The following is a 27,769-nucleotide window of genomic DNA, read 5'->3' on the forward strand; positions in this document are numbered from 1 at the left end:
TGTGATGCAGAGGTATTTTTATATATCATGATCTGCTTTTATGATAGTCATAAAATTGACTTATATCTGATTCTCAAGAAAATAGTCGATCAAGATTGCATTGTCTTAAAACCTTATAAGAAACAATAATATAAAAATGCTGACATAATACAAAATGAATTCTTTATTGTGCTCTGTCGCTGTTTTTGTTAATTTGGTACTTATTCCATACTTTACAGAAATTTCCTTTTTGGGCAAGACACAACACTCTGCAGATTACTGTAGTAGAGCTATTCTTCATGTTCGAGACCAAAGACTAAAGAGTCTTTTGCTTCTCTTCTCACGTTTTCGGAATTCATTTCTACAGCAGTCATTCACTCTTACTTTCAGGTAAATTGTTTTCAAGCTTTTATTTTAAAGCATATAGGCATATATATGTTGCATATAGCCTGAGAAAAAAAGAACTGATTGTCTAGTGAGTTTCAGTTTAGTCATTTGTAAGTGCATCCAGAATTAGAGTGATCTGGGCTTGGTTGGTATGAGGTTTGAAGCTGGTCAGACATCAGTTGCAAATGTGCAAGTTGCTATTAAGTTTTGGTTCTGAATGTGTCAACTTGCCATTTTAGACCAGTGGACTGGAAAATCGTTGTAAGATCTCACATGCACACACAGCCCAACAGCAAAGACTTTTGAAGTTTAGCTAAATGAAGGCTTGTCTAAACATTGTCAGACCTTTCATAACACCCAGCCCAGGTGCTGTGAGATTGACATCTGTACAGATGAATGCATATGCCGCACTGGACGACAATATCCTTAATTTCTCTGTTTCAGTATTCAGATTTTTTTTCAAAAACATGAGCTATAATACATAGTAAATCTTTATCTAGCTGTTCTAGTTTTTTAGAACAATGCATGGAAAATCTATCTTTACCATTGGAAAAATGCTTTTCAGGAACAAGGGAATCTGAATATCACTACACGCAGTCATCACATCCTAATGAACTGTGAAGGTGGTGGAGAAGTCTTTGTGTACGGTATTCATTTTATGTTGTGTATTTAATAATTGGTAGAGTATTTGAATGGCATTTTCTTTTTACAATTATCTTACATAATGGTATTGTATACTTCAGCATAGGGTTACTGTAAATTTTGGACTCATATAGCTTGACTTTTTCCTCGCCAGCTTTAAACCTGTCGCTTTGTGTATTATCTCGATTCAATTAATTTTTGTATGAAACTGCATGTACAAGTGTTCAGTTTGTTCACTTATTGCAGTGTTGACTGTTCACATTTTAAATCAAACCAAAAAAAAAATATATATATAAATAACATAGTATAACATAATATTAGTTTAATCATCACTCACATTATTATATAAACAAAATTGAAGCAGTCAATACAAGTACAGACATCACCTCACATCATGCCGAAAATGAGACGAATGCCTAGGGTGTGGCTTTCATAGTTGAAGGAAGTCGATGTGGTTTCGTTTGAAAAATGTTGTCTATATTTGTGGCTTATAAACCAGTAATGTTATTTGTGAATCAAGTATGATTTAAAAACAAGTTAGTGGGTGTAGCTGTTGATATATCAGGTGTGCTCAGTTAGACTGAAATGTTATGGTATTTCATGTTTGTGACTGTCATACTCATGCAGTGGTTTCTTGGAGGTACCACATGTTTGTTGTCTGTATTGCATTTAGCAATGAGTATGCTTTTGTTTGTTGCGACAGTAACTGTTGCCTTGTAAACACAATTGAGCTCTGCAAGTAGCAGAAGACAGGGTTTATTATTATCACATTTAATCCCACCTACTTTCTAATTCAAATAGACATAAATGGATTGTTGTCCTTTGACAGTGAACTTAATGTCTCTTTCAGTATAAGTTTTATTGCTTTATGGCTACCAGTAATTCAAGGTGCAGACAAGCCAGAACCGCATTCAGATGAAAAGGAAGAGCATTTTGGCCATCCTGTGTTCCTAACGGTGTCAGGTCAGTTACGATTTTGGAAGTTGTTGCCAGGTGATCATTACAGATAATGACTTCCTTTTCTCCCTCTGACCACATCATTTATGTTTTTTTCTAAAGTTTGTCAACCGAGTTCGAAGAGGTATTAGACATTAATATATTAGAGACTGTCGGTTCTTCCATTAAAAATCCTCAGAAGTAATTCACATTCTATTGCCTTCTGCGATAGCAAATGAACTAATGTCTAGGACAACACATGATATATATAGAAGCATGGTATTGTGGATTTGTAAAATAATGTGTTTTCCACATTTGAAGGGTTGATATTCTTTTGCATAAGATAAGAAAGAAAGTACTTTATTAATCCTAGAGGGCAAATTCAGTTTGCAGCTCGATTATGATATATCAACCCACAGGCGTCGTGTTGCAGTCAATCATACCAGCTCGATTAAAGTCATACATGAAGTCGCATGCACATCAACGTCATAATCCATTCAAAAGTCTGACCGGCTGAAGCAACAAAAGACAGCCGCAGTCGGTTTGTCCTGCATGCAGGCATAACTAATATCGGCGATCCTGATGGGAGTGGACAAGTTCACCCGACAGGAGCATGGCTTGTCATCAGAAGGATGGCAGACACGTTTCAGTAGAGTCTCGCTGTTATACAGATCCTGAAGAGGACTCTGGGTCGAATCCAACGACTGGAGCAGGTGGATACACACGATGTAGGCTGCTCTTGTCCTTCACCGAAAACTATTTAGACAACAGTGAACGAGAAGGACGCACGCTTCTCAATTATGTTGATCTTGTAGTAAAGCTTGAAGAAATTGGGGGAGACAGTAGTAAAGACCTCAGCCTTCCGGAGAAAGGAAGAGGCGTTGTTGAGCCTTTTCCACGACACAGATTGAGTTGTTTGACATCCAGCATAATCGCCTATCGAAGATTGGTGTCCCAGGTATTAAAAGCAGAAACAATTTCCACTCCTTGTCATGATACACATGACGGACAACGGTGGAGAATTTGGACGGAAATCAAAGAACAATCTCCTTCGTCTTAAACTTTCACATTAAGTCTAGAAAGTTGTCATCGCACTCAAACAATGAAATTCTTCCAAAGCATCACCGTGAGTGGTGCACCGCCCGCGAAGTAGAGACAAGCAGTGCAGTGTCATCAGGAGAATTTGACAAGATATACCCTCCCTGACTATCTTGCGACAACTGTTGGTATTAGCAGGATAAACAGAAGCGGGAGAGAGAACACATCCTGAGGTGAGCCGGCTGCATTTTGGTGTTAAGTCGGAAAAGTGCCATTGACAATAAGAAACTCGTTGCTGCTGTCGACAAAAACGTGAATTATCCATGAACACTAGCTGATGATAAAAGCAAGGGAAAATCTCGTCGAGAGTTTCGAGCTAAGATATGTGGCTGGATAGCTGTTAAAGCCGAAGAGGTAAATCAGCGAATAATAGTCTAGCATGGGCTTGAGGATTCTCTCAGGTGTTTGATTACAGTGTGGAGGATGAACAGTTAGCATCATCAACACCTCGCTTGGACTGGTATGTCAATTTGCAAGGGATCAATACGATTGTCAGCGGCATTTGAAGAATCAATGATTTTTGGATGGATGACTCAAATACTTTCAATGACCAATCGATGTTAAGGCCACCGGCTATAAGTCATTGAAGATGCCGAGCTGAAACTATTTTTGAACTGGAACAATGGTAGATAATTTCCAGAGCAGCTGGGATGGAGAGTGAAATCCATTAGAACGCTGAAAAAAGGATGCTTGAAAAATGTCCTCCAGTATATGCGCACAGAAACGTAATGTTCTGCCCAAAATACCATCCGGACCCGGGGTCCTTGGCGAATATTTACTCCTCGAACGCTCCCAACGTGCTCGCTGACACCATCTCAAACCTCGGCACAGCGGTGAAGAGACGAACACATCGTGACATTCCACGGAGAAGTCATGTGCCTCGAACCGAGCAAAGAAAGCATTCAGCAGAGCATTAGGCAAGGGCACTGTCAACGCCCTGAGATCGAGAGTTTGGCTTTCGAACCCCTTGCTCCGATCGACAGTACCGGCCATGTTCTTCAGTCCTGCCAAGCTCTCGGATGTTGCCTGTAGCAAAACTGTGACTCGATTTTCGACTTATATTGCACCTTGGCTCGACCGGATAGCATCACGGACCTCTCGATTGACTATTTTTTTGTCGTGTACAGACCTGTTGTGAAGAACACAGACGTTTTTCCTATTTAGCACAGCTTTTTCAGGCTCTTGGTCACCCAGGGTTTGTATTTAGGGTAAAGCACAAACTTGTTTGGATGGAAGAGTGCAAATCGCACACAAAATGGAAAGATATAGGAAGAGATGGGTGTCCACTAAGTCGTTCAGAGTAGGACATGCTTCTAAAAAGACATCCCAGTTAGTTACACTTGAAAACACAGTCCTGTAATAGGGTGCAACATTGTCGGCAGCCCAGGCTGCCCAGCAATTTAGTGAATGAACTGTTTCGGCGTACCCGCCTGATCACAGGTCTTTATAAACGGGTATCATGAAGTGTTGTATAAGTGCCTAAACAATTAATATAAAGATGACATGAAAAACATTTTCCATTTTATTATATCAACAGAACTATGACCTTTGTGGTTTCAGCGCCATTTCAAAGTTTAACAGCTTGGGCCAAACTTTCGTGAGCAGAAAACTTCTCGTGACGACAGTCATTTGTCAGAGTTCTATATGTGTGAAGCAGAAGTTGCCTTCTTGGAGACTCTTGAAAATTTGCTAAAATGTAAATTATTTTCTGATTAAAAATTCTTTTTGTTGTTCCTTTCAATCGCGTGATGTTTTTGTGATTTTAAAAATTTAATCTTATAAACTTGTAGGGCATCAAAATATTTTACCGTTAACATTTATTAAATTGACAGTCACAAGTGTAATTTAGATAAGTGTGGGCTGCTTTGATAATATACTCAAGTGTGATCAAAAACAGCATGATGGCTTTGATAGAATTGAAATAGAAGTGGTTTTCTAAAAAATATTTCTCATTGGCTGCAGAACTTACTGTGTTAAAGTTGGATTACATCTCATAACATTCATTTTATTGTTGTTTAATGTGTGTTGTGTCTGTGACAGTTTATAGAGGACTTAGTGAGAACAACTTGCCAAAGAATATTGCAAAATAATGAAAGGGATATTGACTTCTACCTGAAATGTTTAGAAAAATGAAAAATACAAGGTTAATTGTGTACTCTGCTGCTTATATTAGTTTACACCTAACACACATACAAAAAAAGAACCATAAGTTAAGTTATAAGCATGTCTCTTTAGAGCACCATGTGCCTTTAATTATATTTATAATGAAATTTCTTTATTGTTGTTATTGATGAAACAAGTTTGTTGAAATTACATAGATCAAAGTGAAATAATGTACATTAATAAGTGACTTTTTTTCTTTATCTTATTTCTTTTGTTATTATAATATATAACTATAAATTATAATGAGAAAAATTGTATGTGAATAACAGTTCTTTGAAAAAAAATTAGTACCTGTCAATAGCAGTGTTTAGGAATTTGCTTTCTTTAAATATTTTGTCCTTTTTTTTCATGTTTTCTAGAACAGCTTTATCTGCTGTAATGCTCCCTTTTTAAGGTACTACAGCAGCATTAAAGCTGTGTGCATCTGCACGTTTGTGCATATGTGCAAGAATTTTGTGAGATTATATACATATGTTGGTTCATGGATGTCACTGTGTGTTTGTGCATTCATATGCAAGAATGCAACTGATGAAAGCATGCTCATTGCAAAGAATGTGCTTAAAAGACCACCCTGAATGGTTTACATTTTTACAGATATCAGTAGATATAGGCAATAAAAACTTAACCTGTAAATTTCAGCTTCCAAACCCGATTCGTTAATTATCTGCTAGCTAAGTACACGATTTGCACCTGCTAACAGTGTACTACATCATGTTTGTATATCATTTATAACATTGCCAGCTGTCAGCACCAAACAGAGCGACAGTTTGGACTATTCAGTTGTTGAAAGTCTGCATTTCTTGTGCTAAAGTAGCAGTTGTTTCAGAACCATGAGAAATGCAGACTGTTCAGCATCTGAATAATCTGTACTGTCGCTCATTCTCTCTCTGTGGTAGGCGTTGACTGCTGGCACCTTGTGAATGGTACACTAGTGTGACGTAGTACACAGTTAAGGTGCTTGTTAATTGCAGGTGCAAATCGTAGCATATCATTAATTAATGAATGGGTTTGGAGGCTGAAATTTACAGTTAGGTTTTTATTGCTATATTTACTGATATCTGCGAAAAACAAAAACATTCAGGTGGTCTTTAAAATAAAAATAAAAAATGTTATCAAAAGAACTAATTTTGACCTCTAACCAATGTTTTATTTACTGAAGTTTAAATTTTTTAAAAAATTTCATTCCTTTTTCAGAGTTTCATATACAGATGCTGTGGAGCTGCTTGTAAAATCACAATGAAAAATTCAAATTCAAAGTGAAGGTATCTGCATTTTCTTAAGTTTTGTATTTTTTTGGGTTTTGCTAGATAATTCTCATTAACTTACACAAGTTTTCAAAATTTTCTTGGCAGCATTTTGTGTAATATTCAGATAATCATATATTTATTTCCAATAGAGACAGTTTAAAATGTTTACATGGAGGCAAACAAGTTTCTTTATTCTCAGATTATAGTAAATTAAAGGAGTAGATATAGTTAAACTATTGATAGTTTTTTTGGTGTATTAAAAATGTCAGCATAGTTTTCATATTTAAGAAATAATTTGTTCTGTTTCTGTGGCAGTGGGGAGAAGACTTAAAGAAGGAACATGAAAAGTTTTTGACTGCACAGTTTGGAAACATCCCGGTTTTTGTCACAGATTTTCCAGCAAGCCTTAAACCATTCTATGTGAAAGCCAACAAAGATGGAAAAACAGTATGCAAAAATATATTGTTGGTGTTTACAATTATGCTAGTGTACTTTTTCTAATTTGGTTAAAATCATGGCCTAAAACTTTGAGTAAAAGCAATGTTCAATGCATTGAGCTTATCAGGGATATATAATATATCAATATCATGATGTTACTAACTGTGGTTACCTTAGTTTAAAAAGGATGTTCTTTTGACTGTCAGCACACACACACACACAATTGTTTAGCACTTATTACCAATTTTCATTTATGTGCATCAGAGCAGTTTTTACATAAATTTCTTATCTTTTAGATTTTTTTAAAAATATGACTATGGAAGAGGTAATAGAGGTATTTAGACGATATTATTTCTTTCTATCACTCGGTGGTCTTTGTGGCAGTCTATCCACCCATTTAGGTATTCACCTATTTCATTTGTATTTTTTGTATGTGTGTGTGTGCATATACACGTGCATGCATAATAATTGAGTTGTGTATAGCTGGTGCACATAATTATTTCTCTCCGAAGGTGGCTGCTGTTGATTTGCTTGTTCCTGGCGTTGGTGAATTAGTTGGTGGAAGTCTTAGAGAAGATGACCTTGATGTCCTAACTGATATTTTTGAGAAGAAAGGATTGCTTCACCAGTTTCAATGGTGAGCTTTAATATTACATTTAAGGACCTTTCACATGTTTCCTAAATCTAAAAGCAGTCAGATAAGTTTAGTTCTATTTCATTTGGATCCACCATCAAAATTTTCTATAAATCAGACTTCTCCCAGATTCATGTTCCTGTTTAACCTTTGAAACTTAAATAAAAAATTCATAGGTAAATCTTTTTAGCCAAACATAATTACCATAATTTAAAAAATGTTTTCAAAATGCCACTGTTGTCAAGTGGCCTTTCAGCACTTACTGGCACAAGACCAATCACCAGCCAGTGCTGGATCAGGCAAGTGTAAGACTTAAGTGGGTAAAAATACCAAGCAGTAATCTTTTATTCTATAATTTTTGTCTAGTATGTGTAGTGTCATGTATATATTCATTTACTTATTTAGAAATATTTTAATTATTTTTTTCTAAAACATTTTTAGAAGCTTAAGAGTATTGCTATGTTAATTGTATCTTTGACATTATAAACAATGCATCGATTTTGTGCAGGTATCTAGACCTTCGACGATTTGGCTCAAGTCCTCATGGGGGCTTTGGTCTTGGCTTTGAGAGACTTTTACAGTTTCTTTTAGGGACTCCCAACATTAAGGATGTTATACCCTTTCCACGTTGGTCCAGAAACTGCCAATTGTGATGAAAATCTGTATTTGTACAAGAAGTACATTGGATAAATACTTGCTTATCTCTGATAAGTCTGAGTTGTCTTCTGATTTCAGCAGGATGAAAGGTTTTGAGATTTGAGAATGTTACTGAAACATCAGTGAGAAATTAATAAAAATTATTGACGTATTATTTTGTTTGGATGGTACATGGTATTGTCTGTGACTGTTTTGATTAGAGGTTTTGGAGCTTATGCTTTGTATCATGAGTACAATTTTTAATGTAAGCAAGACAAAACAACCGTAACTGCAAGATTTCAACAAAAATTAAATCTATCATTATGATTCCATAAATATTTTAATTAGTTTAGTCAACATTAGCAGAAGAAGCAGCAATGACTGGCCTGACCATCAACATCAAGAAGACGGAGGTAATGCGGGTCAGCACAAAGCAAGAAGCCCCACTCCAACTACATGGAGAATGTATTACAGAGTCTGACTGTTTCACCTATCTTGGCAGCATAGTCAGCAGCAAAGACGGAGGTACAGATGAAGATGTCAGAAGCCGAATAAACAAAGCCAGGCTTGCATTCCACTCCCTAAGACCTATCTGGCACTCCAAGGCTTTGTCTCTACACACCAAGATCCGCCTCTATAATACCAATGTAAAGTCAGTCCTTCTGTATGGGTCTGAGACATGGCGGGTGACAAATGCCATCACCAACAAGATACAGACATTTATCAATAAATGTCTGCGTCGCATTCTTAACATCCGATGGCCTGAGAAGATCTCCAATACCGCCCTGTGGGAGAGAACCAACCAAAACCCTGCCAGCCTAGACATCAAGAAGCGAAAGTGGGGCTGGATTGGCCACACCCTACGAAAGCCAGCCGACAATATAACACGACAAGCTCTGGGCTGGAACCCACAGGGGAGACGAAAGGTTGGGAGACCCAGACAGACGTGGAGACGATCAGTCCACAGAGAGGCAGAGACAGCTGGCATGGCATGGTCCCAACTAGAAAGGGATGCCCAGGACCGGGTCCGATGGCGGCGTGTGGTTGCGGCCCTATGCTCCACTGGGGGCTAATAGGAACAAAGAAGAAGAAGAAGTCAACATTTTGTGTGCTTTAAATTTTGAGGCAAGGGTGAGAAGACTAGTTTGACAAGCTTATCTGGTAGTTATGACAGAGGTTTTGGTAATGATAGTGTGGAAATTTACATAAAAAACTGGTATTTCTAACACAGATTGCAAAATCTAAATGCTTATGAAATGGCTAATAATTTTGTGTTGAAATTGCATTTTATTATGAAAAATTATTATAAAGGTAATATATTTGTGCTAGCTACTTGCAAGTAGGTGCAGAAAAATATGCAGAAGCAATTCTTACATAATCATTGTTAAACAGGATCTTTTGACTCTGCACTATTTGAACACATCTTTTCATTTTACATCTCAAATTTTTTCTTCCTTTTTTTATTTTTTTAAATTTTGTGTGTGGAATAGGGATAGTCATGTTTCATTGAAGGTCTTTTCGGATCTTAGGTCATCATCAATAATATTTCAGTCTGCTTTCATCAGTATTAATATTATCAAGAAAACGCTTTTGATAAAATGTGAAAGGAAGTATCTGAAGTTAATTCTTCTACATAATGCTTCTGCTATATCATCATGCTATCTCTCAGCTGAATTTAAGTGTTGGAGAAGGGTTTGTGGCTTAAAAGCTTACTCTTGCTAAAGTGAAGAAGCCTGCCTACAGTCGGGACAATAAAAATACCTTGCATGTAAATATTTACACGTACTATGGAAAATCTATGATGGGGGCAGCTGGTGACGGTAGCCCAGGACAGGAGGCATGAGTACCATGCAATGTACCTTAATTTTTACTGAATATGGGTTAAGTCTTGCTGTGTATAAAATAAATTATAAATGAAATTTTACCGTGTTTATGTAAGTTACGATCGTTTTACACGGAATCACAGTTATAAGAACACGTGCAATTGCACAATTAGTGGTAAATATTTTATTGTGGAAGAGAAAAGGATGCTGGGGAGACGAAGAAAGAGTGGAAAGCCAGCAAGTCTCGAAAAAAAAAAAAAAAATACTTGTGCTCGAAAGTAAGTCTGTACAGGAATACGGTCGTTTTTGTGTACCAACTGACAGCCCAAACGCTCACTGGTTGTGTGTGCACGATCACGCGTGTGGTTGATTTCGTACATCTAGCACGCATCTGTAGTCTAACAATTTCTGTTTAACTATAGTTGATTTATTTAGTAGGAAAGTACTTCCACCTTGATGTGATTTCGCACTATGGCGGGAGTGGGGTGGAAACCCGAGTACCTGGAAAAATCCTCCCGACGTCTGTACACAGAGCGCCCAAACACTGAGTTTCTCACTGAAGTTTAACTATTCCAATATAGTTGTATTTGTAAAAAAGAACCTTACCGTTTGAGCAAACTCGCTAGCTTCAGGGGTTGCTTAAGATCGTAAACAAGACCTATCTCTGCTTGATTTGAACGATTACATCTGGCACGTTTTCACCATCTTTTCCATAATAACTGATATCGTTTTATTGAAAGCCGGGCAACATTATATTAGCACACTTTGAAAATGACTTCACAAGAAGTGGATTTTCTCAGGGATCAAGGTACGTGGGTCCAGAGCTTTAGGATGCCTTAGTGCATACATGTATTTCCAGTAGAAACATGCTAAAGAGGACCCGCGATATTTATTTACAAAAAAACCATGCTTAAATTTGAAAATCCTGCGATATGATGTCTCAGCTTTCTCTGCTTTCAGTCACTCTCAAATGAACGAAATGAAGAGAGTACTCATTGATAGAAATGCGATTTGATATAAAAGTAACTATATATATCTTGTAGAACACATAGAAGATTCGGAAAAGTTTCTTTCTCGTATTGAAGATTTCTTAGTTACAGCAAATATAAGTTAGGTTCCTCGTACCTGTCATTAATCTCTGTTATAATCTGATTAATGTGCGTAACACTTAAAATTATAGTTCGTGTTAATCTACCATTTAGTGTGCATGATAATTGATAGTCAGTTTTTAAAGATGTTGATCACATAACTCTATGCATTAAAACTTTAATGAAAATGAAGAGGGCCAAGGATTATCACATTTTTAATATTTTGAGTCTTTTTTTAAAATAGTGGAGAGGCTTAATATCCGTCTGGCAAAGTATCAGGAACAGATTTTGCTTCCACTTCAACAGGTATGGCTTTTAATTTTGAAGCTGTTGTTCTAGGAAAAGCATTGAGATTTTATGGCATATTTCTGCTGACAAAATCATCTCATTTTTCAAAGTTTTAGCAAGCAAACTTTGAAATATTTGTTTACTTTTTTCCCTTTGAACTTAAGGTGCTTAGGTTTTATAGTTTAAAAACAATTCTCTGTATTACTTAAGTGGCCAGTTGGCTTTGAATAGTATAACCTTAATTGTATGTCATTTCTTATAATACCTGACATAATGGTGTTGTTTAAAAAGATAAACATGGTCCCTTAACATTTTAGTCATTGGGTGATGAGAGATGACACTTTTCTATGGGGACCAGCTTTTTTTGTGAGGATGGTGCTTATCTCTTCTTTGTCATTGTCTTTCCTTCTCCTATATTAAGGTCAGGTACCCATTTAACATCTGGGCTATGTAGAAAGAGGAGTTTGCTTCCTCAATGTACAGTTAAATACCAATAGCAAAAAAAAAAACAAAAAAATTCCAAACTCACAGTTCTAAATCTTGGCTCTTGGCTGTTTATATAAATACTTTCAAAGACTAGCTTAACATTCAATAGGTTTGAAGTTTAAATAATGTATCAATAATGGATGAATTAAGTGTAAAATCATCCATGTTTGTTTGTATCTCAGGATAATTCAGAGAAAGCTGCAAGACCATGGCTTACAAACAGAGAGTAAGATATACACATATATAAAATTGTAACTTGCATTTTCTGTAAAGTGATATTGAAACATGATCCTCAGAAATATAATGTGGGATATTTTGTGTAGAGTTATCAAGGTATTTTGTAGTAGGCTTTGCTTTATTATGGTGTTTAGATTGTAAGATGTCTTCACAAAAAATGTCATCAGCCTTTTCAGCAGCTCACTGTTTGTTTGCCTGCCTGAGTGCTTTTTATATCGTAATGTTGTGCATTACTAAAGCAGTAAATCTTAATATGTCTCTTTTTAATTAATATAAGTCATATGAGAGGGTTGGGTTCAACTTTTAAAATACTATATAATATGACCTGAAATTAATTTTAGAAGTATACAGTAACAATAATAGAAAATCCTTGCTGCAAAGGGAGGGCATGGATTGCATAAATTTCCATCTGTTTATATGTTTCTTATCATAAGCTTATACCTGATAATATTAATAGTAGAGCTATACTTGCATGCATCAAACATATGCATCCATTTAGTCAACATTTTTATGATTTGCTGTTCACAACTCTGTGTAGATTTTTGTCACCTTTGATGAGGGAGTATGATGGTATAGTCCAACAACTGGAACAAGATACCAATGGCTACAAGGTCTGACAATTAGTGCCTACACAATGAATGGCTTTAAGGCCTGTGAACAGTATTTTTTGTGTGTGTGTGATGTTGAAGGCTCACCCATGTGCATAATTATTTGTCAAATGAGTGGGTTGAGTTAATAATTCCACAAATCTGATGGAAAAATTGTGTTCCTTTTATAAGATATAAGCCTTTGAACATAACAGTTCTCACCTGGGTTTCAAAAGTAAGTCAAGACTTTCTTGCAGATAATGTCACAAATGTTGGTGTGATGATTGGGCAATGCCTCATTATCATCTCCTCAAAGCTCTTGGATTGGCTGTGACTTCAGTTGTATCAGAAACAAATATAGGTTAATCCACATGTGTTTTTTGTAAAAAAAAATTCAATACACATCTGCGTAACAAATTAATAACAGCTGTATGTTCTATTAACTTGCTAGCAACTTTGATTTAATGTGTCTTAGATTAGACTTGAAGTATTTAGATTGTGCAAGACACAGAATGCTGAATTATGTGAACAATATCTTTATATTATTAAACACAAATATAGCCATATGAACAGTTTATTGGATTGATATTGGTTAAAAAAAAAAAAAAGAAACTCAACGAAAACTGGGTTTCTTTTACTTCAATCACATTTCAAATTAAAAGAACGCCAGAGAAAACTCTTGTATAAATGTAATATTATTTAACCCTGGGATAAAGGACTGAGTGTGACTTTTAGTATTTTCCTCATTTTAATATAAAGACAAAATTAAAAGAATGTTTGCTTTCTTGCTTACTTTTCAGGGCCAGATTAACAACCTACGAGACCAGTTGAAAGGTCTTGTGTCGGAAAATGACAGGTAGATTTGCAGATTGTGAGCTACTTTACCAAACTGAGGCAAATTTTTTGTTGTTTTTTTTTAAGCCTTTATTGAAAATGAGTGGAACCCATTTTTCTAAATGATAGTGATTAAAAAAAAATTTTCATGCATTTTTTGGTTTGTTTGTTTATTTAATTATACATTACTTTGGTTCATTATTTTTTTTATCCACAAAATTTAAAACTAATTATGATGCATTTGTGTAAGTACTAAAAGACATATTTTACAAAAAAATTATTTGATTTACTTTGAAGTCTTTGACCTGAACACAGAAACATCTTCATGGTCAAATGTACATTCTTAAAAACATGAAATGATTTCATTACGGCTTTTCAGACATTTCTGATGGGTCTTAGATGTGTGCACAATGCAGCAGCACATGCCTAACTGGCAGAACTGTTGTACAGTGATCTATGCATATATATTTTATTAAAATATGTTTACATGTTTTTCAACACATCAAGCTGCATTCAGATGTGCTTGCAAAAGTCCATTTCTTACAACTGTAAATTTGCTGGTGTTCGCACACAGTAACACAATATCCAAAGGAGCTAGAGACATTACATCAGGTTAGAATATTACAAGCATTTAGAACCATTATACAACTAAGAATAGCACATTCTAATGAGATCATTTTAGCAAACAAGACATATTTCAGTAAAATAGTAACCTGACATGGGAAGTTTTGACTGCTTGATTCAGACATCCCTCAGGCACACCTGGTCTTTACTTCAATTGATATGCTATTTTTTTTCACTGGCCTAGTGAACACATCTTTTTCACAAATTGGAAACCTTTTTTGTCCCATTCACCCTTTTATGTTTAGAAGCTCACATTTAGACTCTAACAATATACATTTTAACCTTTTCTCTCTTCCTTTCCTTTTCCCTGGTGTCAGGATGTGTCCTTGACAGTCTTATAGGAAAAATGTCTTAAGAAATCAGGATAATCATTAAATGTGCATTATTTTTTTGCTTCTTAGGCTTCGCCAAGACCTTAAAGATGCACTTGATCACACTCTAGCTTTTGAGACGGATGACGTTGGGACAAGTGGTATTTCAGATTTCCCTGCCATCAAAAACTTGCAGCTCCAGCTCCAACTGGCACTGAAGGTGTAGACCCACTGACTTATGTAAAGTAGCAGCTGTGATATCTCCTTCCACATCAAATTATGTTCCAGTAGTTAAAATATTTGGAAAAGTTATGCAAAATAATTGGAAAGGTTCAATTTATTTTGACATGGTGGTTCTCTATAAGTAACTTTGCCAGAGACTCAAATAGATTTGATTAAGGCATGGCTCATTTGTGGTTGAAATCTTCAAATCTAACCTACGAGAAAAGGTGATTTAAGGTAGGAATGCAAAATTTGTTTTATTGTATGGCCTGTGCTTTCCTAAACTAATGTTTTAACTCGAATAAGTTGTGACCAATCGGTAACAACAGTAAATTTCATTAGTGGATTACAGATTTTTACAGAGAAAAAAAAATCTTTTCAGGAAAAGGACGCATGCCAAGAACGATGGAGAGAAACAGCTCAGGAACTGGATAGGATGGTAGCAGAATTAGAGGTCAGCATCAAGTGCTTCATATTCATGAACCTCCTGTATGCAGTGCATTTTGGGTATTTTGTCCACCTCTTTATGTACCTTGCATTTTATCTGTTTTTAGAGCAATCTATTGCATATGTTTCTATCTTTTGTGTTCTATTCAGTATGTCCCATAAACATGTACAAATATGTCAACAAAAATGGCATATGCAAATCCACACACACATGCTCACACACACGCACTGACATTCTTTATGTAATCATGATGTGCTTTAATATTTTTTAGACCCAAAAGGAGAGCCATCAATGGAGGTCAGTGGAAAAGCAAGTTGAGGAGGTATGTCAACCACAGATTAGTAACATAGATTTCCTAAGAATTAGTTTGAGAAGAGGACAAAGCGATGAAAACTTAAGCTTCCCAAAACCAGTTTTTCATATTTTTGTACTGTTTGGATCTCTAGTTCTTTAAAGCTAAAGTAAACAGCATCTGGGTGTTTGTCAGTTTCTTTTTCACAGACCTTCCAATGATTAAAAAGTGTTGTAGCCATATGCAGCATTTATTATAAACATTTTTATTTTGTTTTATTGAGCTATATTTTCCAGTGACTGGTTTTGTGCTTTTCTGTTAGCAAATGATTTGAATATCTTAAAGCAGTAACACACTGAAACAAAAATCCAAGATGGAAGAAAAAGAATATTGTTGGTATCATTATTAGAAAATTTTACTTCATCTTCTTCCCTCCACCTGCAATGGCATACATTTCAAACTGTGGCGTATTGAACTTCATCAGTATTGTCAAAAATTCTTTTAATTTGCTTAAAGCGCTAACAAATCTTAGGATAAATAATGCACTAGAGATAGATAATTATAATAGATAATAGGATAGATAATACTGTCAACTGACTAAGACAGGGATGCCCAACCTACGGCCCGCGGGCCATATCCGGCCCGCGAAACTTCTGCCCACAGTGCAGGAAATCGGCATGTTAGTAATAAAAAAAGACCTAAAAAAACGAAAAAAAAGGGAAGAAGAAGTATTTATCCCTACGAAGGTGCGTCTCTCAATCTTTTTTTCGATGGACGAACATTTCGATTCAGTGCTCCGACTTGGTGTCTCTACGATACAGCCGGGCATTCAGAAGTTGGTTTCGGGTAAACAACTTCAAATATCCCACTAATTACTACATAATTAATGGTAAGTACAAGTTGCTTCTAATAAAAATGGTATCTGCTCTATTTTTTTTTTTCTTTTTTTGTATTTTTTGCGGTGACGCGGCCCGTGACACGCGTGTAGGAAATGTATATGGCCCGCGGGCCGAAAAAGGTTGGGCATCACTGGACTAAGATAATGCATTCAAACTATGGTGTTATTTAATACAGAATTTTATCATATGTTCAACTATTAAAACTTGGACATATGTTGTTAGAGTCTGTAATCTTTCAGCATTCAGTTTCCTGTCACTCTTAACATAAAGATGATAAAAACTCTGGGTCTTGTTAAAGATGTTTCTTTTGGTTCTTAGGTGCGAGACCAATATTTGCAGAGTGTTTCACTTGCAAATGCTCAGCTGGAAAATCTTCAGTCTGATCTTAGGTGATATACTTGGCTGAATATTTCTGAGATGGAAATGTTGTGATACAAATTTTTCAGGAAGGCATCTTGTGATTGTCGTCATGATTATCACCACCACCATCTTCATTGTTATTAGTTTCTTACTCTTTTCCTAAAAAGGAAAGAAAATCATACCATCTCTTAAGAGATTTAATTATACAGCTTAAGCTTTGGATATAATTTGATTGACATAAGCAAAAATCAAACATTCTTATTGTATATGAATACCTATACAATGATTGTTCTGGAGCAGGCAAGCCCGCCAGGAACTTGCATCCTCTCAGAGGCAGGTAACAGAGCTGAAAAAGGCCAATCATTTACTCCAGCAGCAGCTTACTTGGAGGGTTTGTACACCCTTTACAGACGATGACTTAAAGTTTCTAACAATTTTATTTAGTGTATGCATCATGAATCCAGTGATATATGTAATCCAGATTAGTACTGAAAGATTCCTTCCTCTTCTCATTATTCACTTAGCTGTCTTTAATGATATTTTATTTAGCTGGAAGCATTTATGACATTAAGTTCTTATGACTTAGCTCTGTATTTTCTGAAACTGATCTTGCATTTATGACTTATTATTTGCTCTCTTTTTATTACTGCTAAAAGGTTTTTTAATCTATATAATGTCAAACCAAAGAGGATTATATTACCCTTCCAGCATTTTCTATCAGTTCGTCAGAAAAAGTACAAAGAATTAAAATTTTCCATGTTGATGTGATAAAAGGGATACTTATGTGTTTGTACTTTTTAAACTTTTGATGCAGAAAAACTTGTTGTATACTTATATTATCTTCTGGTCCAGAACACAGCATGGTTTTTTAAAAAGTAAAATAACAAAAATTGCGTACTGCATTGAGACTGTGAAGGGCATTCAACAACAGTGTGGGATAGTAATGAATTTTTTTTTTCCCATTGGTCTCAAGGATGAAGAAAAAGCTGAAAAAATCTTCAAGGATGGTATAACAGACAGCAGAATGGCCGAACTCCAGCGTATTATTGAAGACCTTCGGCAAAGGTGAAAACTTTCTTTCAGATAGTTAAAAATCTGTTTCCATTTGGTTTCCTTAAGCTGACTTCTACTTTTTACAGTGGGTAGTAGAGGGGATTCTCATGCTTGATATGCTTTGGCAGCTTAGTAAAGAATAGGATGCATAATGCAGGTAATATGATGACTAAATATTTAAATTTCATGTATCCAAATGATGGTGCTTTTGCACTATATACACATAATTTGTTATTTGTAAGTAATCTTATGTTTAGATTTTATGAAATAAAATATAAAATGTTACTTCAGGATATCCAGTGCTGATAGAGAGATAGAAGAGAGCAGAAGGGAAAAGTCCATCATGGAGGCAAGAATTGCAGAACTAAGCCGCAGGCTGTAAGTCTTTTGGTACTTAAGCTTACAGCTGAATTCAGAACACGTTATCTATGATACCTAGAAAATATTTATCACTAAGTCACTAGTTGATGAGGTTCATGTTTTTTTTAAACACTTCTTTTTTTTTTTATCTGCTTTTATTATATTTTGGATTTGTATGAAAACATTCTTTTACTGTTATTTACCTTATTAAAATAAGGTTTACTAGCTTGTTCCACAACAGCACTTAATAATAATAATAAACTGAATTTATATAGCACTTTACCCCACCATCAAAGCACTTAAAAAAGAAGAAATATAAATGCACAAACACAATAATAATAATGGTTTAAAAACAGAGATCATTGTGTTATCTCTCATGTTGAGAAATCCATTTGTGTAATATTGGGTTGAGGTTAGCATTTAACAGGACAGGAGTTCCTGCAGTTTTCCATGTGGTTAATATTTTCATAAAATTTTATTCCATTCAAAAATTAAGCATTATGAAGTATTAAATGATTCAGATATTGTTTTGGTAGCATTGAGACAGAACAGCGGGAAATGGAAGCAATTCACCAAAGACGTGACGCTGAAGTTTTTGCAGAAAGTTCAGCCCTTGGAAAGGATCAGGTAATACTATGGAGAGTATCAACTCAATTTCAAGTTTATTTTAGACTATTAATCATCATGTGCAAACTTCGTCAGAGTTTCCTCTTTTCATGATTTTACTTCGTGAAATTTAAACCAGGTCTAAATAGGTTTCTGTCATTGACAGGCAGCGATTGCCATACGACATAAAGAAGAGGAGGTATCCAAATTGAAGGACTCCATTGCAAAGGTCATCAATGAGGCTGGAATACGTACACGGAAGGAGGTTAGGTTATTTCTGAACCATCTCTTTATTTTTTCACAATAATTAAACCCTGACTTACCATAGATGGAAAGCAGTTAAAATGATGGTGGATTTTTATTGTAACCAATGTATATAATAAGTTTATGTGAGCTCCACCAAGCTTCGGTATTAGAAGAAAAAAAAGAAGCCAAAGATATTAACCTTTAGAGGGAATTAATTATATTTCCCTGAGTAAAAATTATCCTGAAGCTGTTTTTAAACTAAAAGGGTTAAATTTACATACCAGATAAAATTACTAGCCTTAATATTAGATTATTATTCTTCTCATTTCTGTTAGTGACTTATTTTGTTGCTGAACGTTTTTTCTGTCTCCAAATTCAGGTTGACATTGTCAGAAAGCAGTGCAATGACAGAGTGGCCAAACTGACTGAGGAGTTGCATAATCTGGAGATGGTATGTCTTCACAAAGAATCTTGGATAATACTCTCAGATTAATAACCATATTATCTGTAAATGGAATGTTTGAAACAGTTTTAAATATAATAATTTTCCTAGAATAATCTAAAATTATGTTGACTTAAAAGCAGTTGATATCTTAGATCCTTATAAAAATGAGCTTTGACTAATTTTTAAAAAGTTTTTTGTGGGTTTTTTTTTATGTTCATAGTAACTGGTAAAGCTGCATAAAGAGGTAAATGTTTTGTGACAGTATTTATAAAGAGTATCAACAGTGTTTATAACTGTTCCCTGTACTGAGCCAGTCTGCTCAGGCTAATGTAAACTCTGGGAAGTTTTGATTATGTTTTGGTCTCCAAGTCATGTTTTGCCTGTCCAAATCTTTTTTCAGTATTTTTATTTAGCTTGTTTGAATTAAATTAAAAAACTCTTGTAAAAAAATAAACATGATAGTTTCAGGCTGTCCATGGTATGAATTAAAAGAACTTTTTATGGCAGGATAATACCCAGAAGGAATCACAGCTAGAAAGGCTCCTACGAGAGAAGAGAGCTGTTGAATCAGAGCTTAAAAAGGTAAAAACATTTATGTTTGCATTTCTGAATTAATGTTTGTGCATAAATATATGCATACATGTTTTTGCCTTAACCAAAGTTTTCCAAAGAACTGTACTTTTTAGAAGAACAAGAATAGAATCATGACAATGCTGACATAGCAATGGAGATGTAAATGAAGAGTAAATGAATCATTCTCAATGTTATGTTTTTGGTATTGCATTACATAGAAAGCTTTTATGTGCTGGCATGTGTATATCTGTCTTTGTGTGTCCACATTCACCATGGGAATCATAGATAACACAAGAAAGAAAACAAGAAAGTTTAAGGATAAAAGAATCTATGGAGGATTTTAGTCGTCGAGTATCCACTGCTGAACGCTCTCGTGATGACTTTCTCATCAAAATGGAACACCTTCAGAATGTTTTGGCAAAGGAAAGAGATGAGTAAGTCATTTTTATGCCATTTAGCTGCCAACTTTCACTTTAACAAAAAGTGGGGATTATTAATTCTCAGTACTTTTTTCTGTCTTCCCAGTTTTAATGATTTAAAATTTGCTTATTATGCATCGATATAAATATACATGCTTGAGCACATTTACCTACAAACACATGCATCCATACACCTTTCTGTTCACTGTTAGTATCTTTTCTCTTTTCCCCTTCCTTATGCTTATTTCTTTCTCTCAGTCATAAATAATGACCACGAACTTGTATTACAGGACTACTGGCAGACGATTATTTCCAGTTAACTACAAAAATGAGGCAGGTGTGTAGAAAGCTTCCGGTTTAGTCACCTTTCAGATTAACTACTAAAGCGAGGCAGGTTTGTACAAAGCTTCCGGTTTAGTCACATTCATTGTTTAGGCTCGCCGAGACTAATAGGGGAGAACTTTGCAAGAGGCTAAGCATTGGTCTTGGCAGACAGACTGCAGTCCACCTATACACGTCAGCGTAATGACAATTACCAAGATTATTTTATGACTTTCATGTGTGTGTATATGTTTCTGTTTAAGACACAAGCAGCAGAAAGACTCATTCGAAGCTAAGCTCCAGCAGGTTCAGGAGCGGCTATCAGCTATGCAGCAAGAATACAACCAGGCCAGAGATGAGCAGTTGCAGCATGCTGACACCATCAACACATTGAACAAGAAGTTGCTGCAGGCACAGCAGGAGAAAGATTCCATTCATCGCAAGTTCCTCAAAGAGGTCAGCTGACTGTTTGATAGGAGCACATTTTTTTTGTGTGCACCATTTTAGGTCTGTTTTATTGTATTATACCTGAGTTTCTTCTTATTGAAAGGTCTGCTAAATGGTAAAAATCAATGTGTCCTGTATGAAGTGTTTTAATATGATGAAAGAATTTCCCTTGATACCACTTAAAACTGATTATAATGATCGTGGATCATTTGTGCTGCAGTATACTTCTCACAGACTAGTAATCTGTTAAAGTACAAAAGATAGGGAAAAAAATGATAGCTATTTAAACAATTATTTTTTTTTCTTTTTACTACTTTGTTGTCTTCATACCAACTGCTGTGAGACAGTGATAACTTAGAAAAAAAACAACCATGTGCTGTGTTTGCTCGGTCCTGTCTCTGAGTTTTTCATTGCTCTTCAGAACAGGAGGCTTTTACTGAACATTTGATTCAAATCACATCTTATTATTTATTAGTCTTGCACTATGAAATGAAACGGTTACTGTTAAGAATTCGTGAAATTAATAAAATATTTGAATGACTTTCTGAATCTTTGGGAGCTTTCTTGAACTGAGAGGTCATTAAGGTCATGAACAACATTGAGCACATTGTGAATGTATTGCAGTTGGCTTTGGTGGAACAAGAACAGCAGACCAAAACCCGAGGCTTTGAGGTGCAGCTGCAGACAACAGAGGATGCACGGCGTACTAGTGTGGCTGAACTTCGCAAGCTGCTTACTGCTCAGCAACGGATGAGTGCAAGGTATCTCACTGTCCTCTTAAATTCCCAAAATAATTTTCTCAAAATAATTTTTTTAAAGCAGAGGATGATGTCTGCACAGTCATTACAAATCATACAATAGAGTTTTTATTTTCCATTTTTTTACCCAAAAAGAATCACACTGGTCTTTGAAGCTTTAGTAATCCCAAGACTATTGGCTTCACTGTTTTTTTCCAGGTTTTGTCTTGAATTTTCAAGGTTTTCTAATTATGGAGTAAAATTAGTTTTGTGACTTTGTTGGGATGCAGATGCCCTAGGAGTATGTTAGTGTGCACACTTACATGCCTTTGGGAATGTGATGTGTACAGCTGCATTTAAGCTTTAAAATATTATTCATTAGTGTAAGTAGTGTTATAGTAAAAAGGATAGCTGAATACCAATATCTATAGACGAATGGAAAAAAAGCTGATCATTTCATTTTATGATAGCCAGTTTAACATCTTTAAAGCCAAATATTTTTTTGTGAAGAATAGAGAGATAATTTAAGTGAAACACTAGTTTAGACATTAGTGTGATAAACAACTTTAGAGACACAGATGTGGTGATAATATGTTTGTTTAAAACTTTTAGATTGAAAGAAGAATGCCACACCATCAAGCACAAACTTGAAGGCAAAATGGAAGAAATGCGTGCAGATATGAACCATCTTCAACAGAGAAATGAGGAGCTGATGCTGCTTTTGAAGCAGAGCCAGATAAAAGTTGTGGAGGTAGTTATTATTTCTTTCACTGATACTTTCCATTTTAACATTATTATGCATGATATCTGGAAGGATGTTTTAAGTAAAATGAAAAACAGGTTGCACAAAAATGCAAGTAAGGGTGACACCTTTAGATTTATGAAATTATTTTAAGGTGGAGATTTTTGGTGGGAGCTGTAAATAAAAATAGATAGTCTGAGAAAACATAAAATATAATCATCATGATAAAAGAAACCAACACACACTTCACTTTATAGCTTGTTAGCTTTGGTGTTGTAAGAGACATTTCACTGGATGAGATAAAAACATTTTTTTTTAATTGTTGCTTTCAATCATTTTCCAATAGGCAGAGAATGTCATAAAAGAGTACACCAAGAAGATACATCACATGGAAGCTTCCTTAAGGAAGGCAGAAAGTCGATCAGCAGAGGCAGCAAAGCAAGTGAGTAGAAACATATTACTAAACAGCTATTATGTATCTACTATTAAAAAGGCTGAGAATGATTTAGAGGGCATCATTAGGTTTGCTTCATATTTATTAGATATGGTCTTCCATTTCTTTCTTCACTTATACATTTAATAAGAAAATCTGTAATGATTGCGCCTGACCTATACAGTCAATTGTTTGTCTGAGTTTCTCATGTCAGGCAGGTATTTCTAATTTTGGAAGTCAGAATCCTTGTATTTTATGCAGCTGTAACAATTCCCCATCTCAGACAGCCCTGTCACTGAACAGAAAACTGTGTCACTTATTTGGCTTATATGAATGGCTGCACCTATGCCACTTTTTCTGCAATTCCAGATTACAAAATAGTAAGATGCATATATTATTTCGAACAAAGTTCGTTGACTGGTTAATAATGCTAACTACAGAATGCTAACAACTACTCTTGTCACTAGTCCCCACCATCTGACATCAATTAATTTCATGGGAACTTTTTTCTGATGACAATAAATGAAGGCTACTACTACAAATCTTGATATTTTCAAATGATTTCTTTTTAAACATGAAGGTTATGGCTGATGCTGGGTTTCTTGTTTTACAGATGTCACGGCATCATGTGAAAGAAAGACAACTTGCCTGTGAGAAACAAAGTTTGATGAATGAATTATCACAGAGCAGCAGAGAAAGGTGAATTGCACTTTGGTAAATCACTTTTACTGGCCAGCTTTTAGGAGTACGATGCAGATATTCAAGAGAAAAATGAGAAAGCTTGACACCAACATAGGAGGAAGGGTAGAAATACAATCATGCACAAGTCGATGGGGCAAAAATGTAGGTACTGGATGGCTAAAGTAGAACATGTGTTAGCTGTTAGTATTGTTTACCATTTTTCAGAATTCTGTACCAACATATGAGGGCGCATAATGGTACAAAATGCTGCAAGTTTGCTACAAATGGTAGTAAATGCAACAGTTATAAAAATTACAGTTGCACAAATTCCTGTTTTCATGTTTTCTTTTATGAATATGTTGTTTACAACTGATTTTCTTACTGAATAATTGCCTTTTCATAGCACTTAAATTTGTTGGCATGGACTTCTTTTGCATGTAACACGCTAGCTTAGTTCTTAAGAGTCCTAAATGATTTTTATCTTTTTCTGTAAGACCTTACAGGCTTATATATTTGCTCTGCAGTCTTTACACTTAGTAATGCTAGAATTGATAAACTAAGATGGGGTCTGTGTGTGTGGGTGGGTGGAGAGTGAGGGCTTTATAGACCATTCACTATACAGGATAAAGCAAATCCTGATATCACAAAAGGTTATGTAATGTCATACAGCTCAATGTAAAATGATTTGCAGTATAAGGAATTTCAAATGAAACAAATGTTTCAATAAAAAGAGCTAAAATTTAAGTCCAAAGTGAAAAAATTTCTATTTTGAAATGCCATGTGTCATGGACCAGGTTGTTGACCCAGTTTCCTGATGCAGCATATATAAGTGTGAAGCCTGCATGGGGAGGGAACTGGTCAACAACTAGTCTGCACAGAAGCACTGGGTCTTAGATGCAAAACTGTCTGCAAAAGAGGGTTTTGTCTGCTGGAGAAATTGTTCTCAGTGTGTGAAAGGACAAAATAAACATGCTGTGTCAGTTTATACTTGAAAAGAAATCTTAAATCCTCAGTGCAATAGAAATTTAGTTTATTCCTTGTTACTCCTCGAGGAGCATAGGGTTGCAACAACACCTTGCCAGCAGACCCGGTTTTGGGCAGCCTCCTTAAGTTGGGCCCATATGGTTCCGACGTCCTTTCCCTCACTCTCTACTGTTCTTTTCCAAGTCTTTTTTTGGTCCCCCAACTCTCCTCGTCCCCGGAGGGTTCCAGTCAAGTGCCCGCCTGACAATGGTGTCAGCTGGTTTGTGCAGAGTGTGTCCTATCCAGCCCCATTTGCGCTTTTTGATGTCAAGGCTAGTGGCATTCTGGTTGGTTCCTTTCCACAGGCTGCTGTTGGAGATCTTTTTAGGCCATCTTATTCCCAGAACATGGCGTAGGCATCAATTGGTAAAGATCTGGAGCTTGTTGTTGATGGCGTTTGTCATTCTCCAGGTTTCAGAACCATACAGTAGGATTGCCTTCATGTTGATGTTAAAGATTCTGGTGTTAATGCGAAAGGATAATGCTTGGGAGTTCCAGGTGGGGTGTAGGCTGTTTAAAGCATGCTTGGCCTTGTTGATGCGGCTTCTGATGTCATCATCCGCTCCACCGTCCTTGTTGACAATGCTTCCCAGATACACAAAGTGGTCTGTTTCCAGGATGTTCTCTCCTTGAAGTTGGATTGGGAGTTTCTGCTTCTTGTTGATTTGTCTTCAGTCTTCTTCATTTCCAGCTTACTCAGTTTGGTTTGTGCATACTGCTGCCGATAGTTGACTAATGTCATCTGTAAAGGCCAGGTCTTCTAGTTGTTTGGTGAAGGTCCACTGCATGGATACCAGTGTTGCTGTCTTGGGTTGTTTTGCGCATAAACCAGTCTATGACTATCAGGAAGATTATCAGTGAAAATATGCAACTCTATCTTCATTACGAAAGTGTTAGTGAGTTTGCCTTTGTAGATAACTTGGCAGGACGAGTTTTTCTGCAACTCCTGGATAATGTTTATGAGCTTAGGCAAATACCTTAGTGGATCATCAGCCTCCAGATGATGTCACTGTCTATACTCTACACTGTTAAAGGCCTTCTCAAGATCCTCAAAAGTTATATAAAGAGAGGACTGCCACTCGATAGACTGCTCAATGATGATTGCAATAAAAGAGAGAAAGAAAAAGGGTTTGGCTGACAAGTTTGGCACTATACAATCCATGCAGTCGACAATTCTCTTGATAAAAATGACCCTCTAACCAGTCTTTCTTGTCATATAATAATAATTGAAATTGTAAAGCTTATTTCCCTTTGTGGATGTGAGTTCAGTGTGCACTTCTTTTGCATTACATCAAGAAAGGAAAATGAGCTAATCACTGTGAAAACTTTTGTTTTGATGTTTTAGAAGCTCATTTAAACCAAGGCTGCATAGTGCTAACTTTTTAAAAAAAGGCATCAGACACCACATTTCTTAACAAAGCAACTTTGAAACTAACACTGGCTGGCTAAACATCTTCAGCTTTTTGGCAAGAACTATAGCTTTGCTGGTCTAGTGTAATGACCAGTGACATGAATTAGTACCTTTGTCGTTTTAGAGATGATTTGCTGGTGACTGTTTCCAAGAATCTGGTCAAAAATTACCAACTTTGTTTATTATGCATCCACTACTTATACTGAATGGAATTTCTTGTGTGATTGTGTTTAGTTTTGCTAGGTGGAGTAATTTTATCTTGAAATTCTTAATTTTCTTTTAAATTGAGTGGGAAAATAATACTTTCTTTTTTTTTGTTTCTATAAAGTTTTTCATCTTTTTCACTCCAGTTTTAGTGAAATAAAGTTACAAGTTTGTTATAAAACTAAAATTATACATAAATTTCATAGTTTTTTTAACCTTGATGTTACAAATCCAACGAAGCCAATTCTTGTCTCTGGTCAAAATGAGTGTATTATATTAAGATTCTTCCTGTATAATTACTTTTGTTGTAGGAACCGAGGAGGTTTGACCAACGAATTATTAAGTGGCAGCCATCATCTGCATCAAGGCACTTTGGAACTGGATGAACTACGCACTTCTAGCTGACCTTTAATCAACCCCCTCCTTCACCCCTTGTATAATAAGTTGCCCTGGTGTTGTGACATCAAAGCCTAGAAGTAGCTGTTCATCCCAATGCAATGCTGAAACCATGTTGCTGTGTTTTGTTTAATGGACATATTAACTTTTAATGTTAATGAAAAAAATCACAAATGATTAAAAATGCTTAAAAATGTTATTGATCAGGCAATTTTTGCTATTATAAATGTAAAGAAGATTGCTTTGCTGGTAATAAGCACAAAGCAATACACGAGGGCAAATTTTGTTTTTGGATGATTTTGTTTCTGATCATTAACTACAAATGTGTACACTTTAACCTCGACATTCAATGTCTTACAATGTGTATAAAAGTGTTGAGAGTATTTCTGACATGCTTGAACTTGCGTTACTTTGATAGCTATAGAACACTTTTTTTTTAAAAAATAAGAATGAGCACTTATTGTCAAAGTTAAAAAAAAAAGCAATTTCTGCATGCATAGTCTTCAATTAGGCACACTTATCTAAACACATCTCCAGTTTGTGCATGTGGATGCAAGGGGTCCTGAATGATGCATTAACATGCATAGAAATATATTTCTTTTGTCACTCACTTCTTCACTCACACACGTGCAAACACGAACACAATAATCATGGAAAATGAACAGTCAACACTAATTTTATACTTGCCATTTCTTTCACAAAATGATACAGAATATCATACAGCTTCTGCCTCATGCATATACAAGCACATGAAGTGAACACATACATTCATATTTAGTGTACAGTAATCTATTTCCAGCATAGCTCAGCTTTTTCCAAAATTTCTTTTTCTCAGTGCCTTGAAGCCACTAAAGGAGACGTTTTCCCCCAGAGATTTGTCCACAAACAAGTTGAATGCTTTATACCATCTCCTCCTCCTCCTCCTAAAAAAATGCCATTTATAATTTGTTTACGATCGCCACTATGCATCTGAATAATGCCCCAGTATGTGGAGATAGGTTATAAAATGCTTT

The 27,769-nt window shown here is 35.6% G+C and overlaps 2 protein-coding genes across 4 annotated transcripts; both read left to right on the forward strand.

The window, feature by feature from the left end:
- Nucleotides 1–3,664: 3,664 nt before the first annotated feature.
- On the forward strand, nucleotides 3,665–8,236 carry LOC112559572 (probable asparagine--tRNA ligase, mitochondrial). Its single transcript, XM_025230904.1, is given in 6 exon segments — nucleotides 3,665–3,699; nucleotides 6,400–6,436; nucleotides 6,438–6,467; nucleotides 6,768–6,899; nucleotides 7,403–7,527; nucleotides 8,033–8,236. Coding segments are annotated over 6 exon segments (504 nt in total). The 3' UTR covers nucleotides 8,178–8,236.
- A 2,370-nt stretch (nucleotides 8,237–10,606) lies between these two features.
- LOC112559394 (sodium channel and clathrin linker 1-like) lies at nucleotides 10,607–27,675 on the forward strand. Of its 3 annotated transcripts, XM_025230613.1 has the most exons (24): nucleotides 10,607–10,791; nucleotides 11,316–11,377; nucleotides 12,028–12,071; nucleotides 12,621–12,693; nucleotides 13,470–13,525; nucleotides 14,529–14,658; nucleotides 15,043–15,114; nucleotides 15,380–15,430; nucleotides 16,618–16,688; nucleotides 16,960–17,050; nucleotides 17,633–17,724; nucleotides 18,004–18,090; nucleotides 18,609–18,699; nucleotides 18,845–18,943; nucleotides 19,304–19,375; nucleotides 19,877–19,951; nucleotides 20,228–20,376; nucleotides 20,946–21,138; nucleotides 21,754–21,890; nucleotides 22,479–22,617; nucleotides 22,955–23,050; nucleotides 23,655–23,740; nucleotides 23,948–24,009; nucleotides 26,672–27,675. In XM_025230613.1, the coding sequence occupies exons 1-24, from the start codon at nucleotides 10,755–10,757 to the stop codon at nucleotides 26,686–26,688; spliced, it is 2,082 nt and encodes a 693-aa protein (XP_025086398.1). In that variant the 5' UTR covers nucleotides 10,607–10,754; the 3' UTR covers nucleotides 26,689–27,675. The 3 variants fall into 3 exon arrangements, with proteins under 3 accessions (XP_025086398.1, XP_025086399.1, XP_025086396.1); XM_025230614.1 differs by lacking the exon at nucleotides 23,948–24,009 and having other exon boundaries at nucleotides 23,655–23,755; XM_025230611.1 differs by lacking the exon at nucleotides 23,948–24,009 and having other exon boundaries at nucleotides 26,672–27,139.
- The last annotated feature ends 94 nt before the right edge of the window (nucleotides 27,676–27,769 follow it).

Source organism: Pomacea canaliculata, linkage group LG3, assembly GCF_003073045.1.
Source record: "Pomacea canaliculata isolate SZHN2017 linkage group LG3, ASM307304v1, whole genome shotgun sequence".
Classification (NCBI taxonomy): Eukaryota; Metazoa; Mollusca; class Gastropoda; order Architaenioglossa; family Ampullariidae; genus Pomacea; species Pomacea canaliculata.